We start from the raw sequence: 18,011 nt of genomic DNA on the forward strand, positions 1-18,011 counted from the left end.
CATTAGGAATTATTAATTCCCGAGTCCTTCAGGCCCTTAACTCGTATTAAATTCATGACAGTTTCTCATTAACTTCCCGTGCACACAACAGGCACACATGCAGAGTTCACACAAGGAACTACGTCTGCAAAACCATCTTATCTCACTCATGGGTTCACATTGCCAGCATGTCCCAGCTCAGATCTAACAATAATTGAAGCACTATTCTTCATAGAAGAAAAATAAGAAAGGTTAGTATTTTCTCTTACTGGATCTGGAATTGATCCCATTTATATTTTAAACTGTAAATAACCATGCATGTAAAACACATCTAGAGTTATGAATAGAAATATCAAGTCCCTTTCCTTTAAATATTTTTTTTCCATAACAGAAAAACTGTTAAATCTCATGTGAAGTAGTAACATTTCACGGCACACGTTAAAAACAAAAGAAAGTTGTTTTTCTTATTATTGTCTTTGCACTTGATATTGGCAGCCTTTGTTTTTTGGTGGTGAACAGAACATCAGGTTTCATTGGAGTCTGTTAGCTGATGAATCGGTAAATTGTCTTTTGTGACAGTTACATAGCAAGAACATTTATCACAGTCATGCAAAGTTAATACTGCAATTCATAAAGCACTGAAGTTTATTCTTTATTAGAAGTGCAAAGAGGCATGATCCACAAAAAAAATCTGAAAACTGTACAATTATTTTTTAACACAACAGGAAGAAAAAAATCAAAACGCTTTTAAAAAAGAAAACATGCTCAGCAACACAGAAATTCTAGAAACTGCAAAATTTCACATCATACTATGTACCTCATGGAAGGATCTGTATTAGAATGAAAACAACCAAAATGCAGTTAACTGTAAGAAGATAAAATTATAGGATAATACCATTTATTTAATGTATACTGTGTGTGATACTGGTATAATTCTTTTTAACTAAATTCAAGACTTGATAAAACCATAAACACAAGGTTTATAAATTAGTATATTTTACCTAATGTGGAAATGTGGAATAAATAAGTCATATTAAGTGCAAATTATCCAAATGTTTTCTCCCGAATACTCAATGTTGCAAATATGCACATGATTTAGGCATAGAAGGAGGAAAATAAATATAAAACTCATAATTGACAAAAGGGAGAAAAAGGAGAACACACTTAAATAAATTCTCTGTTCATATCTATAGTTGTGACACCCAGTGAATCTGACATTAACAATGAGGCTTCTTGACTTGGATTCCATAAAGGTTCAATGATTCTCCACCGTGAGAAATGCTAAACATGCATGAATTCATCATCACTGAAATCAGAGTCATCCTCCTCCACTTCACCTTCAATCACTGACTTTTTTCCTCTGCAGCAAGATACCAGCAACCCAACAAAGAACACCTGTGTGCACAGAAGAGCCTTTTTTAAAAATTATATAGGTTAGAGTGTGGAGATACAAAGGAACAAGTAAAGAATAATTCTACTCTACAAAAAGTAGAAGAAAGGGAGAAAAAAACAATTAAACTGTTTAGGATTTTTCAGGTGAGATGGATTTCTAAATTCTTAGTCTTCTGCATTAAACTTTCTTTACACAAAAGAAGGCTTAACAGCCAAATTACTATGTGGTTTTCCAAGCAAGCACACTCTCCCTGAGCTCTCAAATTACAACACTGTTCGCAATGATAAAATGCACAACACACTACTCTCATACAGAATGACTAATACCTAAGCTTTGCTGAGTTAATCACAGTCACCGACTCCAATCTTTATGGTTTTACTTGCATTATGTCTGTCGAATTGCAAAAGTGTTATCCTGGCATAAATAAGTAAAAAGCAAATCGTTTGGTATGTATCGCATCAATACAGGTATTTATGTATCCTTATTAATAACTGGTAAATGTTAAAGTAGTGGCTTACCGCAATAAAGGCCCAGTTGCCAAAGTAATAGATAGTACTGAAAAACCAAAACTTATGAAGAAACAGGTATGTTCTTGTCACAGTGCACTGATCTGTAAAATATAGGGGAAAGAGGACAGAAAATGGTAAATGTATTAGACAAATACTATACAATACTGACCATATATCACTTGCACAAAGAACCAAACAAAATACATTTTTTAATGTACTGTATTATATTAATAATCTCATCCTGAAAGTAACAGACATAACTGCATAACAGTGACCTTCCAGTGTGCTCACCAAGCACGTCTGACCTTGTCGTAATGACAAATAAAATCATGTGTCTAAAAGCAACTGGCTAAAGAAAACCGCTTCTTGAGAAAAGTTATTCTTAGATATGCAATTTCATAGAAAAAAAATTGCAACATACACACTCTTCCTTGGTTACATAAGGGTCAACTTACATACATTCTTATTTACATAAGAATGTATGTAACCTGCGACCATGAGGACTGTGAGGAGATGGTCTCAGGAGAACCACTTGGAACTGAATGTAACAAAGACAAAGGAAGGAGGAAAAAGGTCAAACCTACTCCTGTCTACATCCATGGGAGTGGCGTGGAGATGGTGGACTCGTACAAGTACCTGGGAGTCCATATCGACGATAGACTGGAATGGTCTAAGAACATATAGACGATCTATAAGAAGGGACAGAGCCGATTTTACTTCTTGAGGAGGCTCAGGTCCTTCAATGTATGTAGTAAGATGCTACATATGTTCTATCAGTCGGTGGTAGCGAGCGCCTTTTTCTATGCAGTGGTATGCTGGGGCCCTGGGATTAGAGCAGTGGATGAACAAGCTCATCAGGAGAGCAAGCTCTGTCATTGGGTCTGACCTGGACCCCTTGGAGGTAGTGGCTGAGAGGACAATGGCGTCCAAACCAGAGGCCATCATGGACAACATCTCCCATCCCCTCTATGACAGGCTTGTAGAAATGAAGAGCACGTTCAGCAATAGACTGATTCATCCACAGTGCGACAGGGAGCGCTACAGGAGGTCATTCTTGCCTTCTGCCATAAGACTGTACAACGCATCCACCTTGCGTCTGGGCAGAGGCAACATTGACAGTGACCTGTTTCTGGACCGAACACATCTACTGCTATATCTGCTCTCTTTCTTTTCACGTTCACAACCATTTTTTGTGCAATACATTTATACATTTATATAGGCCTAGAAAGAGATGGATAGATTGTGTGAGAAAAGATATGGAGGTATGTGAAGTGAGTGAGGAAGATGTGCTCGACAGAGACAAGTGGAGAAGAGCAACCAAAGCAGCTGACCCCAGGACAGTCTGGGACTAAGGCTGTGAAAAAAAGAAGAAGACATTTATACATTTATATTTATATCTATTTATATCTATTATTACATCTATATTTATATTAATATGTTTATTACGATTTTCTGCATACTGTTCTAGTTTGTTCTTTGTGTGTCCGGACTGTGAGTAACTCTTTTAGCGCACCCCTCACTGTACTGATTGTACTGTATGTATTGTACTATTATTATTATTATTATTATTATTATTATTGTATCATTCATCACACTGTGGCTGTGTTGTCTGTGTAAAGCTGCTGTTGCACTGCAATTTCCCTCACGGGATCAATAAAGTATCCATCTAATAACATTTTCAAGTTGCCTATAGTTCACGACACACAAAGGGCACGTAGAGTGGCAAGTTCCTTCCTTGGTTTATTAGTGCAGAGCAGACGTGTGTCACTCCCCCAGCTCCCCTGTTATCACATGGTGCTTTTTTGCTGAAATGTTTGAGTAACTCATATAACCTGAATAGCAATCATATCAGGGAAGCACCCAGGTGACCATTATTTTTATCATTTAACATGCATTTTATTTAGTGTTTAATAAGCAGACAGTACAGTGTAAGGTAATGAAATGTACAATATACATTTGTTAATACTGTCCAATATGTAATTTATTTAGTGTAGACCATTTTTAAGTGTAAGCTATGCTTGATATTTATTCTAATTATGCAATATATTTTTTCCATTCCTTGTTATTTCCCGTTTCTCCCTGTAGATAAAGGATAAGGTTTTTCTCTCTTGCAACCTCATGGAGTATTAGCTGCTGCTACATTCTGTCTCACACTCTGTCTCCTGGTGTGACAGTGAAACTGCTCAGAAGGGGTTGCTTCCGACTTCTTTAAAATCTGGGTAACTTAAAAGACATGAGAAACAGAGCCCTTGTGTAATCCAGGGAGTGGGTGTAAATACTTAACTCCAAGTGTGTACACACATTGAATTAGCCAAGAAAAATCTTCCATATATTAACATTTATGAATTAAATGGTGGTGGTTGAGGGGAGTCCCCATTACCTGTAAAGCGCTTTGAGTGGAGCGTCCAGAAAAGCGCTATATAAATGTAAGCAATTATTATTATTATTAATTATTAAAATGTAACAAAAATGCATGAAAGGAGTACAGGGTACACATTAAAACATTCCTACTGTGCAATTATCCCCTACCCTGAAATTATCTGCAATTATCAATATTAATTGCTTGGTAGTTGTTTGGTATTTCCACAGAGCATCCGAAAGTTCATAGAAACTTAGAAAAATGATTAAAAATCCATGATGATATAAAAACACAAAGCTGAAGCTCCCAAAGCAGTGTAGTATAGCGGGGACTGTTTTTCCTGGAAAGTTTTGAAAATAAGTGCCTGGATGTAATGGACAGCTCTTATGCCGTTTTTAAGTTTTGTATTGTGCATAACTAAAGGCCACTATACATTTATCTTTGAAAGCCCCAGAGAGGGTCCAGAATGTGATGTTATATGAGTTTGCATCACATAGGAGTGCAGATAAGTATTAGTGCAATATTAGTGCACAGCTGCGTCATTCATCAAGTGTAAACCTTCAAAGTAATATTGCCTGTCTCTTCCACACACTTCCCATTTTATAGTGTCTTTCATGTTTCGAACAGATGTGATCCACAGTGGGCAGCACATTGGCGCGGTGCATTGCTGCCTTGTGGAGCTGGGGCCCTGAGTTATGTTCCTGGAGTGCTATAAGTGATTTGCACATTCAGTTTCTGTTCTCCCTGTGTTTGCCTGCTTTTCCTCCGGGTGCTCCAGTTTCCACAGTCCAAAGACATGCTGTACTAGTAAGTTAACTGCTTCTGGGAAACTGAGACTGGCCCCGGTGAGACTGTGTGCCCTGCAGTGGACTGACGTCCTGTCCAGAATGCATCCTGCCTTTCACCCAGTCCTTGCTGGGATAGGCTCTGGCTCCCCACCACAACCCTGTACTAAATAAAGCACTTTGAAAATGGATGGATGGATTATTTGCAATATATGAACCAATGAAAAGCAAAAATATCCACCTATTCAGAACAAGCGTCTGAGGAAGCTGGTTAAGCAGGGAAGGCTGATGCACTGGCTTGTGCCGACATATCCCAGCAGTGGCTGACGAACAGAATCAGAAACATACTGCTATCATTATTACCACTATTTCTACTTGCTACCTACTTTACGCGTTTTTGTTGATTAAACATTATTATTAAATGATGTTATATTCTCAGACTGCATTTTAGCTTGGTGTATGTCCTAGTAACATAACGGCAAATTATCATCATGCCTAACCCAGCAATTCCATTATTCGGATTAATAACAATATAGCTAAATTTTAGATTTTTTCATCATTGAGGAAGAAAAGAGGAAGTTAATTATTAATTATTTAATTATACATATAAAAAAATCTATTATAATAAATTATATATCATTTTAAATAATGAATAAATTATCTGGAGTTCTAAATGAATTAATTAAATTAGAATTAAGCAATTTTTAAAATGTATTAAATCCAGGTCACAAGGAAGTCTGTGTTACTCTATTAACAATTGATAGCAAAGTCATGGAAATTCGCAAGGCATAAAGTCTATAGCATCGATATAACAGCAGACTTTCATATTTCATATTGTACAGTATATTTAGATACAATCAACTCCTAAAATGTGTATTTTAGGGCACATTTTTTGTTTAATAGGAGATATTTTGTTCACAACTGAGATATGTTTAAAAATGACCGACCTATATTCCTAAAAAAGTGAGAAAAAAAATGCATGATTTGCTTTTCTTCCCATTTTTATATAATACTCTATCAAACATACAGCTTTTGTCTATACTTTGTCACAATGTCACAATGAAATAGTGTGAAACCGCCACGAATATAGACTTTGTAGTTAGGATTTGTGCTGGTGAAGCTATCGGAGATGTGCTCTAACAGTATGGGTGCTGTGACTTCAGAGCTACCTAGACACCGTTGATGTTGTGTGGGTGTGAGAGCTGTTGCCAGCTGTGGGTGGGACATATCTGCTTTAGTGGCCTTATGTGTGAAAGATGCTTGTGAAGCGATGAAGCCGGTTCTTTCATAATGTTACACATTTTCTCAAGTGGGACAGTGTTAGGCCCCTTTTATGTGACTTTGGTCAATAACTACAACAGATATTTGTGAACTATGAAGTGCATCTCCCATCTATGCTAGAGAGTACAGTGGTACTTTAGGAGAAAGGCAGACCCATGGACTGTCATCACAAGAGATAACAAGAGACCAAGGATAAGACAGAAATGACGTCTTTTGGAAAAGGGATAAGGACCAGCGTGGGAGGAGTGAGGTCAAAAGAAAACCAGTTTCCTGCACTGCCAGTAAGTAGAACACAGCAGCTGCCTAATTCTTTAGTTAGTGCTTTAATTTAGTTCAAATAGTACACAATAAATAAAAGTTTAGTTAATTACAAGAGTACCCAGTTTATATTTTTATTATTTTTTTTTTTCATACCACATGTAAAAAGCACAGTTTTTCACCTTTCTTACTAACACTGTTTATTTTTCTGTGCCCCCTGTGTGATGGTTCAAAAATCAGCTGCTTGACTTCTAATGCCATTTCTAATGCCATACGTGTTCACTGACTCCCCATTACGCAGCGCAATCAGTTCAAAATTCTACTTCTAACTCTTAAAGTGCTACACACCCAATCACCGTATTGGTAAAAGCATCTCTGGGCATGTGCTTTCATCCGACTTGCTCCACAACTCTGGAACTCGCTCCCTGTTAATCTGAACTCCCTGTTAACCTGTTAACTCTTAACTCTCAGTTTTAAATCTAAAGACATATCTGTTTGGTCAAGTTTTTAATTAAGGTACTGCATGCCTTTTCCCACCTTTTCTTTAGCTTCATTTCATGTTATTTTGATTTTGTACCCCATCCCAAATACTGCTGGCGTTAAAGGGAACTGAAATAACTCCTTGTATATAGTATCCTTATAGTAACACATACTACTATAGGAAAAAACAGAAAAACTTCAGTTCTGCTTAGGGTCCTGGTGTCCTAAGTAAAACCAAAGGACAGACAGACTTCAAAGACATTTTATGTGACAACTGGTATCTTCTTTTAAGAAGATCAAGCTTAGTCTTCATGACCTTTAAAGTAAAACAACACAAAGCCTCAATAAAGATGTTAAGAGATGTAAAGAAAACATAAAATCAGAGCTTTTGGTTGGTAGTAGAACATGGAAAGTATGAGCTCATAAAAGCAGACCACAAACCCTGATATAGATGAGAGAGAAAGAGGTTCAGCATGGAGATGAGTTCCAATATCCATAAGAAAAGTTAAGGACCTATTAAAAGGCAACAGAAAGCACCTTCTCAAGGCTTTCAAAGTCAAAGAAGGATTAAAAAAAACCAAATGGGTTGTTTTATGTAAAAATTCATTCTCTTTAAAAATACATGTAATTAATTAAAATAGAAGTTACTAGAAACAAGTAGTGCATCTGGATTCTTATGCTTAATTAGCCTTACAGTTAATCATTTGTATGAAAAAATTTAAAGGGTAACATTATATGTCTAGGCTGCAACAGAAAACTCTGTTGAAAATTGTGACCATTATCCAAAACGAAAAACACAAGTGGGTAGCTGTGTCGGTATGCGTCGGCTGCAAAGGAACAGGTAAAGGTTTACTCCATGCTGGAAAGAAAAGAGACAATGTTTCCGCTGTGAAGCTTCTTCAGGAGTCTGAACTAAACCGCAGCCTCTTATTTTAAATATCATACAATATTATGTTAAGCAGCACAATAGCCTAACAAAATAACCCATGGGTGAGGCCGATATAGGAAGAATAGAAAACTGGGCTGCTTTTCTCCACCAGAAAATATCTACGCACGCACATTTTAGAAGATATACATCTAAACACACAGGACAGCTGATCTAAAAATCTGAAAATCACACACCATTCCTGTTTAAGCTACAGCTACATTATTTGTAACCTTGATAGCAAGGACATGAATAAAATATGAGTACTCTATTTCTTAATTAAAGTGGCAAAAAAAAACCAAACCCTTTTGTTCAGGAGATGAATCATTAATCTCAGACCCCTCTTCCATACTACCTACGCACTGTTCCATTTCCAGTGCGGCAGAAACAGTCTGTTTTTCCCACCTTGCAGATGTAAATAGTGTTCTGGGGCTGTTTGTTATGTTTAATTTCTAGTCCCACCACACTCTTTATTTAGTTTGTCAGAATAACAGCATATTGGCATAGAAATATACATTAGCTGTAATCCAAGTTTTCCCTCTTCTATGTGGTCCAGTGATCCTGTCATTATTCACTAGTACCCAGGGAAATGCAATTGTAAAAGCAAACACAATATTCTGTATTTAAGGCAGCAGTGTTCACTGTCAGGACAGTTTAAACCTCAGCAAATGCATATCACATATTCAGTAATTAAACTGGTCACAACTTTCAACAAGAATACAGTGAATTCACAAAATAAACTATTTTCCGCGCCTGTGGATGGAAGGTTGCCGGTTCATATCTCCCAGCAGGCAGAGGAATCCTACTCTGTTGGGCCCCTGAGCAAGGCCCTTAACCCCAACTGCTCCAGGGGCGCCATATAAATGGCTGATCCTGCGCTCTGACACCAAGCTTCTCTCCCTGTCTGTCTGTCTCATGGAGAGCAAGCTGGGATATGCAAAAAGACAAATTCCAAATGCAAGAAATTATATATGGCCAATAAAGTGATCTTATTTTAATACAATAAATATTAAAATCACAAAAACTATATTTTAAATGATATCAGTGAATTTGTAGAGACTAATTTTAGTTATTCATTCCGAATTTCATTATAAACTGTTTTGCATAACACATGTTGTGCTTATCCTATGTCAAAAGAGCAACAACACATTTCTTTTCCTTTTCGACATGAATGCTCTCTCTCTGTCCAAAGAAAAGCTTTCACTTATGACTGTGCACTACTGTATGTCTATGACCCGAAAACTGTGCTAGAAATAAACAGATCATCCCATTATTCCATTTCAATGAAAGTCCGATTCAACAAACCCTTATCAGGGAACACACAGACAATTTTGTAGCAAATCTTCTAGGGAGGAGGACAGCATGTTTTAAATACTTGTGTTCAATTGAAAGCAACACAACTGTTTAATATTTAAGGATATTGCAGACATGCTAAATGAGAACAGTGCCTGAAAGTTGAAACTAATATGTTTTACTGCAAAACAAACAAAAAGAAATACTTCAAACCACTTCGTAGTCCCAGTTTAATTACAGTAGCTGTTCTTAAACAAATTTCCTATAAATATTTATAACATTTCACTAAAACACATCTGCAAAGCTGAAACATGGAAAAAATACTTCAAAGACAAATTAGTGCAATCTCTATACATGCAAAAGGCCTTCCTTTACATTTGAATATAACTACATTAATAGAGAAAAGGGGGCAATACATTAATTCAGCCTTCAGTACATGTGAAATGGACTTATCCAACATGACAGGACAGCAGTGCTCATCAGTTAATGTTCAACAAGGTAAAAGGCTGTTTGCTCTAGCTCCGTGGCTTAAATCTACCCTTAAATCCCACAAGAACTGGCATAAAAAGAACAAAAATATACTTCATTAAGTATTCCCCTGAGACAAAAAATCCTAGTTGTAGAATTTAAGAGATGTTTAGAGATAGAAGGAAAACTTTTAATAATAACAAAGCATGATTATTGTAAGCAATTAAAAAATAAATAAGGAAACCTAAAAATATAGGAACAAAAGGAGAGAAGGATGCAGCCATCCTTAGGGAAATGAACTGCCAAACTTTAGCTGCAAAATTGAAAGATGAACCCAATATATTCACTCACAGTAAGTTAAAATCCTTTTTTAAGTATATTAAGTTTTAAGTATTCATCTGCAATTTTCCAATGAGTGGTTTAAAAATTTAGCAGCATTCTGTACAATGCTATAGAAATGTAGACAAAATACTGGAAATCATTGTTCTGTACTTTATTATAAATAAAAATATATAAATGATAAAAAATATATAAATGATAAAATATCTTATTATTATATAATAATAATATACTCTGTAGCATATTAATAAACAGATTAAATCCCACGCACATTTTTATGTATGTCACTGCTGGAGTGCAAATTGAAAACAAATTTATAAACAGCAGATATCTATAAATCCTAGAATTCATGTCAAATATTTGTCTTAACAATATCATAACAAACATTACAAATAGCCAACTACAATTAAAACATTAGCTAAATATTTTCAAATGCAAAAAACACTGAGATTGAACACTGAAAAAGTTCATACAATTTCATGCCCAGACTAGATCATTTGAACTACTAGGGAAAGACACTGAGAACTCTGACACAGGCAGCACTGACAGCAGGCTTGTCAGAACTGTGGGCAGTGATGGTTTAAAACTGTGCATCTGTGAAATTGATTAAACATGTACCCAGAGTTACTCCTGGGTCCCGAAACAACACCAGACTAACTCAGCTTATTCTCAAGCATCCAACAAATCACTGGAAGATTGCTGAGAAAGTTCCAGAACAGGTCTCACTTCAGCTGCAAAGTGTAGGTGAGGCTCTATATAATGTGAAGCATATATTCAGTAAAAAATCATGACATTGGCACGAATCATTATTTGCATTCAGACAGTCTGGCAGTGTTCATTTGAACTGCAGTAATCTATCAGTTATATATTGAGAGCTTATATATCAAGTTTGCTTAAAGTATTAATTCTAGTAGTAATGAATCCATGTGAATTAATCACATTCAGAATGGAGATTCCTACACATCACTCTACAACATCTCAGATTTCCATCTGACATTTAAGCAACTTCTACTTGCTAGAATAATCAGCTCTCATTAAATCTTGATAGGATAGAATTAAATGTATTTTAATAATAAATCACTATAAAGTAATACATATATTAATTAAATTGTGAAAAGTTAAGAATAAGTTAACCATCGCCAGAAATGTCTGTAAAGAGGCAAAGGATTGCATCTGAAACTGAATTGGCAACACATTAAAAAAATATATTACAAACAAAAAAAGATTACAGAAAAGACTAATGCAGTGACTAGTCAGTTAACTGACTAGTAACCAAACAAGAAAGATTGGGGGAAGGACCTTATTTGTTTTCCCATCTTCTGTTCTTTCATGAGCTGGTAAACAAAATAGAAACCAAGTTCCAAGATGAATGTTATTTGCAACAAAGACGAGATTACAGTCTGCTTTTGAAAGTGATAAATCCAAAGGGTGTTAATAAGAAAGTGAAGGCCAGTGGGCGTTTTGTCAGAGCTGCCAGAGGAAACTCTGTCCATTAAGCTTTATTGCCATCTTTACAGTGCTCAGCTGCAGCAAGAGGCCATTTCATAGCATGTTTAGAGCATGAAGTTTACAGAAGCTCACAGAGACAAAGTATTTGTTGAAAAAGTGACTGCATGTTGCCAGTACTGTAACATCTGCACTCTTGAACAGATTAGTCACCCAGTGCTAAAATGGTACACTCACTCTCATTGAAGCACTTCAAGATGTGCCAGAGTTCGACAGATCATCTGATTCAACAGTGACTGAGTCCTCAGCAAGACAGCTGCATTTAAAATTGCTAGATGCAGTTATTATAGTAATCTTCACGGAACTCTTGTCACAGAGCGATTTATCTGAGTGAAAGAGATTAACAGGACAGAGGGTATTTGCAAAGACCGACAAAAATCACTCTGGTGAGTTTGGGGTATTAAAATGATGCATCAACACCATGCAGTTGGAGATGCATTGGAGACAAATTCCAAGGATGCCTTTACACCTGAGCTGAGTGCATTTATTTATCTGTTGCTGCATATTTCATGTTCCTTTAAAATATGATGGCATATTTAGGATGATGGACCTGTTGCAAACAGAAGTGCAGAAGGCTTTTAAACAGAAAGAAGGGGGATATTACTTCTCAATATATATTGTGAAAATGTTTTCTCCAACTATATCTCAATACTGATTTATCAGGTGTGAGTATTTATTGATTTATTGTTCTGCTATATACATATAAAACAAAGAACATTTTTATAATACTCTGGACTAGGACTAGAAATTAAGGCATCATGAACAATATCATATCATATATGCATATTAAAAAACATTTTATAACGGGTCATTTTTGGAAAAAAACATTTTTGCATTTAATGGTAAAACAATTCCATTTATGCTGTGCTGTTTTGTACAGCAACATCTGACTGTGAAATCAGAGTGAATGTGCAGGAAACCTACCACAGTTATTTTACTTTCATCAGATTTAAAAGTCTTAAAGTCTTAAAAGCAGTGTTAAAAACTGACCATGTGTGTGAGTAAAGAAACCTTCTTCACTGTCTGGCTGGGAAACCATCTGGTGAGCAAAGCCAGACCCAGCAGTGTTAAGGTTCTCATTGTGATCTGCCTTCCCTTCTTCACCTAACGTAGGAGAGCCACACCATGCATCAGCACTATTAATGCACCACTGCACTTTGCATTTCTGTTGCTTCTCAATAAATTGCTCATATAAATGCCAAATTAAATATAAAGCATAAAAGAAACAGTGCTGACAACTCAGTTGTATCAGATCCTCTTGTAAAAAATGTAAATGCATACATTATCTACATCACACACAAGATTATCTCATTTGTCACAGGTCCATGCGTACCTAATATAATTTGTACAATGAACAAATTGTAAAGGCAAAAAACTCAAATTTTGCTATGAAGAAAATGTTTGTCATTACCATGGCCACAGGGAGATCCTTATTGAGTCAATACCAGTTATTAAGACATTTGCATTTTACTAGTTTTTTCACATATTTACAAAAAACAACAACAGCATGGCATATTTTCAGTCCAAGAGAATACTCTACTGAAGTATGCCTTTATTAAAACGATCACAAAAACAGATTTTAAAGAGGCACTTCAGAGGTACAGTAGGAGGCCAATTCCCAGTTTTCTAGTTTGAAGCTCGCTGGTTGTTTTATTTCACTCTGAGCATTGAGAAACCTATGCTAGTGTGTGCGAGTATGTGAAGAGTTAAGCTACTGCAGGGCCAACCATGAGTTACCAGACTTCTACAGAACAAATGTGATGATGCTCAGACTCCCCCACCATCTGCAGAGCTCCAGCTGCTCACCTGAATTACAGACTCAGAATGTGACTCACAGATGGTTCTCAACAGTAGTCTGCCTAAACAAATTATTGCATTCACTGCTGACCCGTTTCACCTTCAAACAGCAATCCTTCATTGAAATATTACAGGGTTCAGGTATTGAGTTTTCAGTTACAGTTCATCCATCCAAAGGACAAACCTTTTCAAATATATAACTGTGCCTATGAGAATTCTCGTTTGTATCTAAAACCAAATCACTGAGGATGTGTTAAAAAAAACCTATGGTTATTTTTGCTTGTTTCTTCTGCTATACTTTACCAAAAGGACAAGTTATATCTATAAACTGTTCTGTTTTTTTATTTAAAAAATATCAAGAAAAGCAGCAACATCTCCCTATGTTTCTCTCCTGCTCCATCAGAATATGTTAAATTACTTCAAGAACAGCATTGTTGGACACGAAACCCAGGATACTGGCAAAATGGGCACACAGTTGTGAATAAACCTTCCTTTGTAAAGTCATGCAGCTGTGCTCAGTAACTCAACTTTTGACAAAGTAAATTCACAATTTTTAGAACCTTTACCCAAGTAATTTATTTTATTTATAATAACATTGTTTAATAACGGTTGCTTGCTTACAATTTTAACTTTTAACTTAACTACAGCCATTACTAGCACAGCTACTCAGCCATAACTACAGCCTTAAATAAAACGCATGAAGTTAAGAACAGCATCACAGAAATGTCTTCTCTTTATTGCCCTGTATAACCTAGTTGTTTTTCTTTCATTTACCAAAAACAAAAATCATCACGTTACTTCAATAAACAGAAAGCAGGATAAAAAGAATAATTCTCCCATACCTTTTGAGAAATAAGAACTGACATTTTCAGTCTATAAAAATGAATGTTGAGGATGGATATCAAATTCAATGCAAAAGACTTCCTATTATATTTATAGTTTTGCAAATGTTTTTAACAGGTAGCAATTTAAATCCCAAAACAATAAAATGAGTACAATACACTCTCTCTACTACATAACAATTAAAGAGAAATTTAACTTGGATCATTATACAGTCGGCAACAAAATAACACTCCTTCCTTTAACGAAGAACGTACCTGAAAGCAATAGTAAGCTCAAGAATAAGCTTTTATTGTTTAGTTAACTCTAGTTAGAAACTTCTCGATTATAGCTGAGCATGCCCAAAAAATCAGTAAGACCAAAAAGGTTAAGATATATCACAGATCAAACAACAAAGTAAATATATGCCCACAAAATCCATTGGTGTGAGCTCCTAAAAGAACTCAGAAAAGAAAATCAAATTCACTGACAGTGCGGCAAGTCTTATAAAAAGAATTACAATTTTAAACATACCAATACAGACAGAAAGTAATGGGAATGCATTTGCCTAAACATGTGCAACTTTCAGAATCTGTCATACATACTATTTCCTGTGATGACTGTTAGGTGTTCCCAGATATAAGGTAATGGCCAGAAAGGCAGGGGGCCAAGACAACACTCTTAATTGCCCCTTACTCAAACTTTCATGTTTCATATGTCCTCTGACATACTAGACGTTACCATTTCTAAGCAGAATGATCTCAGGGCAGAAGAAGAGCAAGGTTTGGTCGGAAAATAAAAGCATTATACTTTGCACTGATTTGAAATTAAGAAAGACAATCCGGCAAGAATCAAAGTTTCTTCATTCTTATTACTTTGCAGATTTAATTTTTGGTTTCACTGAACAGGTAACAGGTACCTAATAATAAGAATATTAAGATCCGTCTACTCCAAAAATGCAGTGTATCTCCAAATACCACCAAAACTACAAGTGAACCATTTTCCCTGGTTGATCACTACCTAATTTACCCCACCTCGACAAGAAACAATACAGTAAGAGAAGTCATTCAGAAAGAATCATCAACAACAGCTCTTATTCAAAAATATTTTGCTGAATACTTGAATGGGAAAGAAAATATCCAATCAAAGATTAGCTCAGAGAAAGTAAAAATGTCCAATGAATATAGACAAAGCCAGATAAACTAAATATGTCAAAGCAATGAGGTTATTAATTTAATTACTTTTAATAATCTTTTCCACTATAATGCTCATTAGGGTCATTATATCCAATCTCCTGTTCTACTGTGGAGTTTGGTACTACACACAGTTAATTGAGCCTGAGCAATTTCTTCATTTTCTAGGCTGAAGATTCTGAAAGTTATCGGTTCATTGAGCACAGTGGCATTAAGTATCCACTTCAGTGATTTCTAAATTAGAGGGTTGAAGGGAATATGAGGTTGCTTGCATCAGGTTGGAAATTAGAGGCTTTCCTATTGTACAGTTCACAATACGGCTGATGTGGTAGCTCGCAGTAATAACACATATCTAAGAAGTTGCTCTGTGTAAAGGATCACAACTTTCATTTCAGGAATTAGGACAACCTTTCAGTTTGTCATCCAAAAGCACATTAAACTACTCTAAGACCACCAAGGAATACTGAAAATCAATAATTATAAATTCAACCATCTTCAATAATTAAACAGACAAGAAAAATATATTTAATTACCTTTTTAATGAAATATCTTAAAGTTTCAATTCATAATAATACTGGATGCCTACAATCAAACTTGTTTCTCATTTGAATAACAAAATGAACACCTTCACTAAACAGAAGCTGGTCAGATATGTTTTGTTTTGTTTTTCAAAATCTTCCTATTAAATAAATTAGTATAGTTTTGGCCTGTGTACTATCCTGATCAAGCAAGGGAAATTATAAAACTAATCAAAGGCACTTAGTCCTACCTCCAATTAAAGGGATCTGAAATTCCTTTGTTTTGATGTACTCAATAGAAATATTACAGTCCTTTACGCACACAGAGAACACTTTGCACTGTTATAGAGGGACACATACTGTAAGCTCTAATGAGGCCATTTATTGTTGCTATTTTCTAAAATACCAAAGAATTCAGCAATCCCAAAGAGTGCATCATGTTTTAATAGAAAGTGTTAATATAATTAAAAATACAGAAATGTAAAAAAGGACCTGCATTCCCAAGCAAGCTAAAACTAAAAGAACACTATCATCCATCCATCTTGTAACCAGCAGCCATATCACTCTGCAACTCACAACTGGCAACCCACTGAAGCTAAGCAGGTGTGAGCCTGCTCAGTAACTGGATGGGAGACCTCCTGAGAAAAACTAAGGTTGCTGCTGGAAGAGGTGTTAGTGGGGCCAGCAGGGGGTGCTCACCCTGTGGTCCATGTGGGTCCTAATGTCCCATGTATAGTGAGGGGGACACTATACTGTAAACGGGCACCGTCCTTCAGATGAGACATAAAACCGAGGTCCTGATTCTCTGTGGTCATTAAAAATCCCAGGGTGTTTCTCAAAAAGAGTAGGGGTGTAACCCTGGCGTCCTGGCCAAATTTCCTATTGGCCAATCATGGCCCCCTAATAATCCCCATCTGTGAATTGGATTCATTATGCTGCTCTCTGATAGCTGATGTGTGGTGAGCGTTCTGGCATATTATGGCTGCCGTCGCATCATCCAGGTGGATGCTGCACCTGTAAAGTGCTTTGAGTGGAGTGTCCAGAAAAGTGTATGTGTAAGCAATTATTATTATATTAACCACTTCATTTAATCAAGGGCTGGGGGAGCCGGTGGCCTGTCTCTGCAAGCTGGGCAGAATACACCCTTGATGGGACACCAGTCCATCACAGACATGCACACAATTATACCAGGGCCAGTTTTCCCTGAAGACAATTAAACTACCAGTATGTTTTTGGACTGTGGGAGGAAAATAGAGCACTTAAAGGAAACATGGGGAGAACATACAAATAATTGCAAGGATAATTGAAAACTGAACAGTCCCCCACAGCCCATGACTATTTAAACTTGCAAGCTATACTTATTTTTTTAATATGTGAGAAACTCAATCATTTGGATCTCCACTGGCAAAGCTCTGGTTTTACCAATGACAGTGCCCCATCTTGTATCACGGGTTGGCCAGCTGAGACTGCATCAAGTAAATAAGTCCAACCTTTTCATTTATTTCTAACTTATTCTCTGCTCCTGACAACATTTTTTTTTATCTGAACAGCTCAGTCGCTATAGGTAAGGTAGCTGGCATCAAAAGAGTCCTTTTAGAAAAGAAACTTAGAAAAGCATTTAAAATCTTGTCAGCAACTCATCAGGAGCTACTCTTAATGTAACTGTCAAGAACAAAATGTTGCATGATTCTTTCACATCTACCTCCCTTTTTTCTTTTAAAGAGTGTTTAATAAGGCTGATTTTGAAATTAATACACAGGTTTTGCACAGATCTCTTACAGAACAAATCAGAATAGATCACCAGGCAAAGCTGTTTGAAGATTCACTATTTTATTAGAAATCATGGGACAATCATCTTTCACACTACAGTATTAGAATTTGTTTTGTGTTTAGAAATAAATAATTCCCATTGAATACAGGATGCATACTTAAAGTATCTGAAGTTGCAGTAAAAAGTGAAAAACATTTTCTCCCTTATGGGCTTTCTGTATTAAAATTGTATTAAACCTGCTGTTGCTAAGTAACCGATTATAAAGCAGGTTATGTACTGACTGAGCATTTAATTTTAAAGGGCATCCCAATATCTTTTAGTGATTGAAGATCTGTGAT

The 18,011-nt window shown here is 36.1% G+C and overlaps 1 protein-coding gene across 1 annotated transcript in view; it reads right to left on the minus strand.

Moving 5' to 3' along the window:
• Positions 1-610: 610 nt before the first annotated feature.
• lmbrd1 (LMBR1 domain containing 1) overlaps positions 611-18,011 on the minus strand; it is an 85,681-nt gene continuing 68,280 nt past the window's right edge. The window contains exons 15-16 of the mRNA XM_006638871.3: positions 1,891-1,982; positions 611-1,374 (exon numbers count right to left, since the gene is read on the minus strand). Coding sequence (XP_006638934.1) covers positions 1,261-1,374; positions 1,891-1,982 — 206 coding nt within the window. The 3' untranslated portion in view covers positions 611-1,260. The remainder of the gene's footprint in view (positions 1,375-1,890; positions 1,983-18,011) is intronic.

Source organism: Lepisosteus oculatus, chromosome 17 (genome assembly GCF_040954835.1).
Source record: "Lepisosteus oculatus isolate fLepOcu1 chromosome 17, fLepOcu1.hap2, whole genome shotgun sequence".
NCBI lineage: Eukaryota > Metazoa > Chordata > Actinopteri > Semionotiformes > Lepisosteidae > Lepisosteus > Lepisosteus oculatus.